Raw genomic sequence first — 7,932 nt, forward strand, 5'->3', positions numbered from 1 at the left:
CCCGTTGCCATTAAACCCGCAGGCAGCCGACACAGCCCAATTGGAAAAGGTTCATAAAGTCACGTAGAAGGAAAATGATAAAATAATAAAAATGAAACATAATATTAATTTATCATTTTCCTTCTACGTGACTTTACCGAAAGAACCAAGAAGATGAATCCCTGCAGTCACGAAAGCTTTAAATCGAAAAAGGTTCATACTTAATTTGGAGCTTTCGTGACTGCAGGAATTACTCTTTGGTTCTTTCGGTAAAGTCACGTATCAAGAGAAAGTAATAAATTAAATACTAGCATACGACGTTTCGATTGCAACACAAACAATCATCATCAGGTATACATGAAATAGAAACACAAATCTAGTATACTTAGAAATGTAATGTAATACAACAGAGAGTCGGATAACATAAGGCCTCGACACAGAGGCGTGGTTTCTCTGTGTGCCTATGTATGTCTCTCTCTCTATGTATCTCTGTGATATCTGTCTCTACTTATATGTCTGTCTAAATGTCTCTGGTTCTGTGTTTTATCTCTCTCTCAAATTTAGCATTCTCAGAAAGAACGTAATCAACCAAGTAGGGTGTTGACTAAAATTAAGAAATAGTTTAGTTCAGATTTACTCACCAGCTTATTCCCAAATCGTTGTGTTTTTGGACCGGCGTGTCACGTCGAAATGAAATACATTCGTGGACTCGCATCCCCCGTGACATCGTCACCGGGAGAAGCGTTGACGGCGGTTTGTTGATGACGCAGACGCCACCGCCGCCACGTAATAATCCACTGGCGTCTGCTCGCAGTCTCAAATTGTTGTCGTGCTAAAGCGAAAGACCTGTTTGGTTTCAGTTTCGACCTCTGCCGACGTCCGCTTGCACCCCCCTCCCTCCGCAACCCCCCGAAACCGCCCAGGTGCGCCTGATCGAGCGCAACGCCTTCGACGACCTGCGCTCGCTGCAGGAGCTCAACCTGGCGCACAACAGCCTCACGTCGCTGCCGCACGACCTCTTCACGCCGCTGCCGTCGCTGCAGCGCGTCCACCTGCACCACAACCCGTGGAACTGCGACTGCGACGTCCTCTGGCTCAGCTGGTGGCTCAAGGAGAACGTGCCCACCAACACGACGTGCTGCGCCCGCTGCCACTCGCCGCCGCGCCTGCGCACGCGCTACATCGGCGAGCTCGACCAGAGCCACTTCGTGTGCTACGCGCCGGTCATCGTCGAGGCGCCCCTCGACCAGAACGTGACCGAGGGCAGCGCCGCCGAGCTCAAGTGCCGCGCCTCCTCCACGACGTCGGTGAGCTGGATCACGCCCAACGGCACCATGATGACGCACGGCTCGTACCGCGTGCGCATCCTGGTGCTCAACGACGGCACGCTCAACTTCACCAACGTCACCGTGCAGGACACGGGCCTCTACACGTGCCTCGTGAGCAACTCGGCGGGAAACACGACGGCGTCGGCCACGCTCAACGTCAGCTCGTCGTCGGCGCAGCAGGCGGCCGGCGGGCCCGGCGGCGAGGGCTCGAGCACGTCGTACTTCACCACGGTCACCGTGGAGACGAGCGAAACGAGCAACGAGGAGGGAGGAGGAGGAGGAGGCGGCGGTGGCGGCGGCGGAGGAGGAGGTGGTGGAGGTGCCGGTGGTGGCGGTGGACCGGGCGGCGTAGGAGTGGCGCAGGCGGGCGGTGATGACGGCGCTGGTGGCGGTGGCGGCGGTGGTGGCGACGGTGGCGGGGGCGGGGGCGGTGGTGGCGGAGGTGGCGGCGGCGGTGGTAGCGGTGGCGGCGGCTCCCGTTCGGAAGGGGAGAGAGTCGGCAGCCGGCGGTGGCGTTCGGTTCGGGGCGGGAGTCGGCGTAGGCCGGAACGCGCCCAACGGCAAGCTGGGCCCCACCCCGTCGAGCCACTGGAACAACAGCCTGGTGGTGGTCACCTCTTCCACGCCGGCGTCGGCCAGGAGTCGCCCCGTGGGCGTCGAATTTGCCGGCACGCGGGCGCCCGACCGGGGCTACACGGTGCCCATCTCCGACGGCGGCGGCGGCGGCGGAGGCGGCGGCGGCGGAGACCCCTCGTCGACCATGGCCGGGCTCGACGAGGTGATGAAGACGACCAAAATCATCATCGGCTGCTTCGTGGCCATCACGCTCATGGCGGCGGTGATGCTCATCGTGTTCTACAAGATGCGCAAGCAGCACCATCACCACCACCACCAGCAGCAGCAGCACCATCACCACCACCAGCACAGCCAGCAGCAGCACCACTCGCTCCAGCAGCAGCAGCAACACCACCACCACCACCACGGCCTTGCCGCGCACCTCCACCACCACGGCGGCGGCGTCTCGGGCGGAGGCGGCGGCTCCGGTGGGCCCCTGCACCTGGGCGGAGGAGGCGGCGGCGGAGGCGGCGGCGGCGGCGGCCTCCACCTGCACCACCACCTGCACCACGGCGGGCGGCACGCGCCGTCGCGCGCCATCGAGGTGATCAGCGTGGACGACGAGCTGGTGACGGGCGCCACCCTGGGCGAGGGCCTCATGATCCCCCCTCCTCCTCCCGCGCCTCCCCCGCCCCCACCGCCCCCTCCTCCTCCTCCTCAGCCGCCGGCGCCTCCTGCCGCCCCGTCGGTTCCCGGAGCGCCGGTGCCCGCCCCGTCATTACCGCCGATCCTTCCCACTCTTCAGCAGCAGCAGCAGATGCAGCAGCAGCAGCAGCAGCAGATGCAGCAGCAGCAGCAGATGCAACAGCAGCAGCAGATGCAGCAGCAGATGCAGCAGCAGCAGCAGCAGATGCAGCAGCAGCAGCAGATGCAGCAGCAGCATCATCAGCAGCATCAGCAGCATCAGCAGCAGAGTCCTCCTCCGCAGCACATGCAGCAGGCCGATGGTGACGCCGAGCGCCAGCTCATGTTGCTCAAGAGCAACCACCACCAGCAGCAGCAGCAGCAGCAGCTGCACCACCAGCAGAGTCTGCTCGACTGTGAGAACCACAACGACGGGGGCACCGCTGGGCTCGGAGGAATCGTCGGCGGACTCGGGGGGGATGGCGGAGGCATCATCCTGGACGATCCCTTCTCCAAGATGACACAGAGCCTCGGCATGGCGCTGCAGGCCATAGGCGGCGAGCACGAGGGCCACCTCCTGGCGGGGTTGAACAACAACACCATGGTCGGGGTCATGACCCCACCGCAGGGGCCCCTGGGCGCGCTGCACTGCTCGCTGCACGAGCCGCTGCTCATCCGCACCAACTCCAAGGACAACATTCAGGAGACGCAGATATAGGTGGATTCGTTCGGTGTGTACGACTGGTGCGGGGGGGGGGGTGCGGAAGGAGGGGGGGTGGCAGGGGGGGTGGGTCAGCCGTGGGCTGCCGAGTCTCTGTGACGTTGGAGCACGTCCCCGCGGATTGGTTGGAGCGAGACTCCGCAGGATTGGTTGGAGCGAGACTCCGCGGATTGGTTGGAGCGAGACTCCGCGGATTGGTTGGAGCGAGACTCCGCGGATTGGTTGGAGCGAGACTCCGCAGGATTGGTTGGAGCGAGACTCCGCAGGATTGGTTGGAGCGAGACTCCGCGGAATGGTTGGAGCGAGACTCCGCGTGGGGCGCGCGTGGCTCCAGGGGAGTCGGCGCTTGTCTTTCTCGGCTCGCATCTCTGCGCAGATGAGGAACTCTCCAAAGCCACCCACCACACCCACCCCACCCACCCCACCCATCCCACCCACCCCACCCATCCCAACCATTCCACCCCACCCACCCACCCCACCCACCCACCCCGCTACCCCCAAGAAGTTCGTCTCAACCTCTGTTCGACTTTCACAGTGGCTTCAACAACGGAGAGCCCCCTTTGTCGAGCCCCCCCCCCCCACTCCACTGGGGGGGTGGGGGGGGGCTGTGAGTGAACGCGGTCATCACCGTAGACTTCCGTAAAAGTTCGCTCCTTCAAAGCGACGAGCTACTAACCCCTCCTGCACCCCCTCCCCCAACATCCCCCCGTCCCATCCACGCGCGCTCCCTCCCTCGTGTACTCCCCCCCCATCCCCCCCCCCTCCCCTCGACGGGGGATGGCGTACGCGCATCTCCGTTAAGCGAGAGCAGCTCGCGATTTGTACACCCACGACGTTCACTTGGGCTGGGAGAGGGGGGGGGTTGTGGAGCTCGGTACGAGCCGTTTATCGCATCTCCTTCTGAGCAGTTAGCGACGGGGCCGTACATTCGGTGGGTGGGGATAACTTCCCCCTGAGGTCTGGGGTCGGTAGTAGTATTATTATTATGATAATGACAACAAGTGAAATATCATAGAATGTTTTACCGGGGGGGGGGGGGGGCGGGCGGGTTGGGGGGTGGGGCCACGATTATTTTGTCTTTGCTTACTTTGTAGAACCATCTTAAAGGGAATGACGGTCACTCTAACGGGGCTCTTGCGTTTGAGAGAAACGGTAGAGAGTGGGGGTGGGGGGGTGGGGCAGTGTGTTTGTTTGGGGGTACAGCGAGAGGTGATGATGCCTGCGGTCCTTGCGCGCGTGGCAGTGGCACTCGTTGTGATTTCCGACCGGATATTTCAATCTTCACGGCCTAGCCGGTGAGATCCGTCGTATTTGCCTCGCCCTCCGGTAACACCAGATTTTTCTTTTAAAATATCTCCCCACAAGCGACGTTTTGAAACAAGCAAACAAACAAAACCACGAGCGAATTTTGGCCGAGCATTGCCTCCCCCCCCCCCCCCCAAAAGCAGGGACTTCTCTGAGACGGAACCCTTTTGTCTTGAAGTGAAGAGGCCTTTTTCTGGACTTAAAGAGTGGCAAAACGGGGGCCATCCCTTAAGAGGGGGAGGAGGGGGTGAGGGGCCCGGGGCAAATCCTTCAAACTAAACAGGCATGTCCACGTACACGTGCACCCCGTGCTCTCTTTTAGCCCCGCCCCCCCCCCTCCAATACGTCATCATGTGCACCAACAGGGACTTGCGCACAAACACGTCCACGTCGACGCCTACGAGCACCTCGTGCCGTCTTTTAGCCCCCAAACCCTCCCGATACGTTCCATTCATTGGCTACCACATTCTCATAAGCCCCCCCCCCCCTCTCCTCCCCCTTAACTTGTATTTAAGAGCTTGCATCTTGGAATCCCTGCCTCACTTGATACAGCTGTCGTGGCTGTGACGGTCCCACCTGATGACGGAGACTTGTGTTGCCTCCGAAACGTCGTGATTTTTATCATTTTATTTTTTATTAATTTTAATTTCATTTTTTACCTACGTGACTTTACCGAAAGAACTAAGAGTATAAACCGGAAGGGTTCCATCTGAAACTGTGACGTTAATGCGCCCCCCCAACCTCCCACCCCCCAAAGCGCGGGGCCCAGGGCAGTCGCCCCGATCCGCCGTACACCCTAGGAGACGGCTGTGGTGGCAAAGTGCGGATGGGTGCCGAGTTGGGGGTGGGTGTTGCATCGTACTCGTCCGTCATTGAAACAGCGTCGTCTTTTGATTCACAATGGGGTTTCTTGTAGGCTGGATCATCTTGTAGAGTGGATCGTCTTGTAGAGATGTAATGTCGAATGAAAATAAAAAAAACCTCCACCATCCGACAGAGCCAAATTGAATCGAGTTGTCACGTGAGTGAATGTGCCGACTCGTTTTGGTTTTTTCACCGACACGTGGAAAGGCAAGCGGCATTTTGACAAATTGGGTTTTTTTCACGGAGGTTTAGCTCGAGATTTCGTGAAACAAAATCAGGCTTTTTCTACAGGCAAATTGATTTGACGACCAAAATCGAGGTTGTCACGCGCGTTTAGCCCATCACGTGTCAACTTGACCGGCTCCGTTTCGGTACAAAATGTATCAATATAATAAATATACCCTTCCACTTACGCGACGATCGAGCACACAATGTGTCCAATTATGAATCAAAGCGCATCGGTCGTGAAAAAACAAAAGCCCACTCGTGAAAGGAGCGTTATTATCTGTTTGTCGTTGTTGTCTTTGTTTGTTGTTGTTGTTGACGTCCCAGAGTGCCGCGTGCTTTCTGAGCCAGAGGTTCGTGAATTTTTAAACAACCGCATGGCAGTGGGTACAAAACCCTCACCACCTCCCTGGCAATCTCCCACCCCGAGAGCGAATCTTCACCAAGCTGCTGCCAGAGGTTGCAACCGGGTACCCGATACCCGTACCGTACCCGATACCCGGCTACCCGTACCCGGCCGGGTACGGGTACCCGTTTGCGACCCTGGTGCGGCCGGGTACGGGTAGGCCGTGAGTCACTGGTGAGTAACCGTTTGTCACTCATTTTCCAACGTCTTGTCTCTTCTCACAATTCAAGTTCCTAGAATCAACCCACCCGCGCCTGCAACATGGCTTCATCCTAGAGGTCGCAATCGGGTACCCGTCCCCGTACCCTACCCGATACCCGGCCGGGTACGGGTAGCCGGGTATCGGATAGGGTACGAGTACGGGTACTCGTTTTCGACCCTGGTGCGTCCGGGTACGGGTAAGGAATCAAAACCCGTTTGCGACCTCTGGCTGCTGCTACTGCTTTGCCCACCACCGTGGGAAGGGTGGCAAGGGAGAGTTGAGAATTATGCCTGTGGCCCTGGCCTCGTCCGCTATAGACATTTGTTTCTTTACTCCCAAGTGCTCTAGCAAACACGCTCGCTCATTATACACGCACACCACGCAGATACAATATCTACCCCGTGTAGCCTTGACAGACTGTTGGGGCAAGTGCTGTTAGCGAGCAGCAGCGCCGATGAAGACCAACATGGTATACGGGGTGGTGGGTGGCCACCACCACGCCCGGCCGCCTTTGTTACCCTGGTGGCGATGTCTACACACCGCAGGAAATATTAATTTGTGGCTGAGTCGACCTAGGGGACGCCCAGGACAAAGGCACACGTGGCTTGGGCACAGCTACCAGAGTCGACCTATGGAAGGAGGCCCAGGACTGGTTCAGATAATCGTCACCGGTGGTGGCCATGAGCGGAGTCGAACTCAGGTCGCCGGGTTCATAGCGCAGTGTGCTAACCGCTACACTACCACTCCCCGTAACATATATATACACACACACATACACACGCGTGTGTGTGTGTATGTGTGTGTTTGAAGTTATCTCGGTCATCTCGGTCAGTCGACCCGTGGCAACTGGGTCTGCCCCGTGACCTCCTGCCAGCGGGCGTTCGACACTTCACGTGGCCTCAAGGTGCACTTGGCCTAGCACAAGTGTCGTGGTGACGTCACCACCACTTAGTGGCGAATGGCGGTTGTTGTTGTTGAAGTTCATCTTACAAAGTGAGCCAACTCGGGGGAGCTGCCAAATTAAGTGAATCGCTTTCTTTTTAAACAGCACCGTCTCATCCAGCACAGAATCCTCATCTCATCGAGTACAGAAGTACAGATCTCTGGTGTGAACCGTCGTGTCATCCGGTAGGGAGCCTTTGTCTTGTTCGAGTTCCTCAACGCATAACTTCGACGACTATCACGTGGCCTTAATGACAGCAGCGTGGTGACTCGTGTAGGCTATGTTGGGGGGGGGGGGTTGGGGAGGAGGACGGTTTTGGAGTTTGGGGGGAAGGGACGGCAGGGCGGGGAGGGGGGAGTGGTGCTGGGGGGGTACAGGGACGCCTCTACTTACGAATATTCGACTTACGAACTTTCAGAGATACGAACAAACTTGGTCCCGTAGGTCCAGTTGCCTGTTTAGACCTAGAACCGTAAGTCCAACCGCCGCGCAATAGATGGAGGTGGTTGCGTCTACATCTGTAGAACATTAAGAACCAGTGGCATCTACAGAACATGAAGAACCAGTGGCATCTACATCTGTAGAACGTGAAGAACCAGTGGCATCTACATCTGCAGAACGTGAAGAACCAATGGCATCTACATCTGCAGAACGTGAAGAACCAGTGGCATCTACATCTCCAGAACATGAAGAACCAGTGGCACCTACATCTGTAGAACG

General features: G+C 58.0%; 1 protein-coding gene across 1 annotated transcript in view; it reads left to right on the forward strand.

The window, feature by feature from the left end:
- LOC133342911 (uncharacterized) overlaps positions 1 to 7,485 on the forward strand; it is a 29,634-nt gene extending 22,149 nt beyond the window's left edge. The window contains 3 exon segments of the mRNA XM_061552297.1: positions 903 to 1,568; positions 1,570 to 1,632; positions 1,873 to 7,485. Coding sequence (XP_061408281.1) covers positions 903 to 1,568; positions 1,570 to 1,632; positions 1,873 to 3,264 — 2,121 coding nt within the window. The 3' untranslated portion in view covers positions 3,265 to 7,485.
- The last annotated feature ends 447 nt before the right edge of the window (positions 7,486 to 7,932 follow it).

The sequence above is a fragment of the Lethenteron reissneri genome, chromosome 2, assembly GCF_015708825.2.
Source record: "Lethenteron reissneri isolate LAM-NWPU_2019-01 chromosome 2, ASM1570882v1, whole genome shotgun sequence".
In the NCBI taxonomy this organism is placed as follows: domain Eukaryota; kingdom Metazoa; phylum Chordata; class Hyperoartia; order Petromyzontiformes; family Petromyzontidae; genus Lethenteron; species Lethenteron reissneri.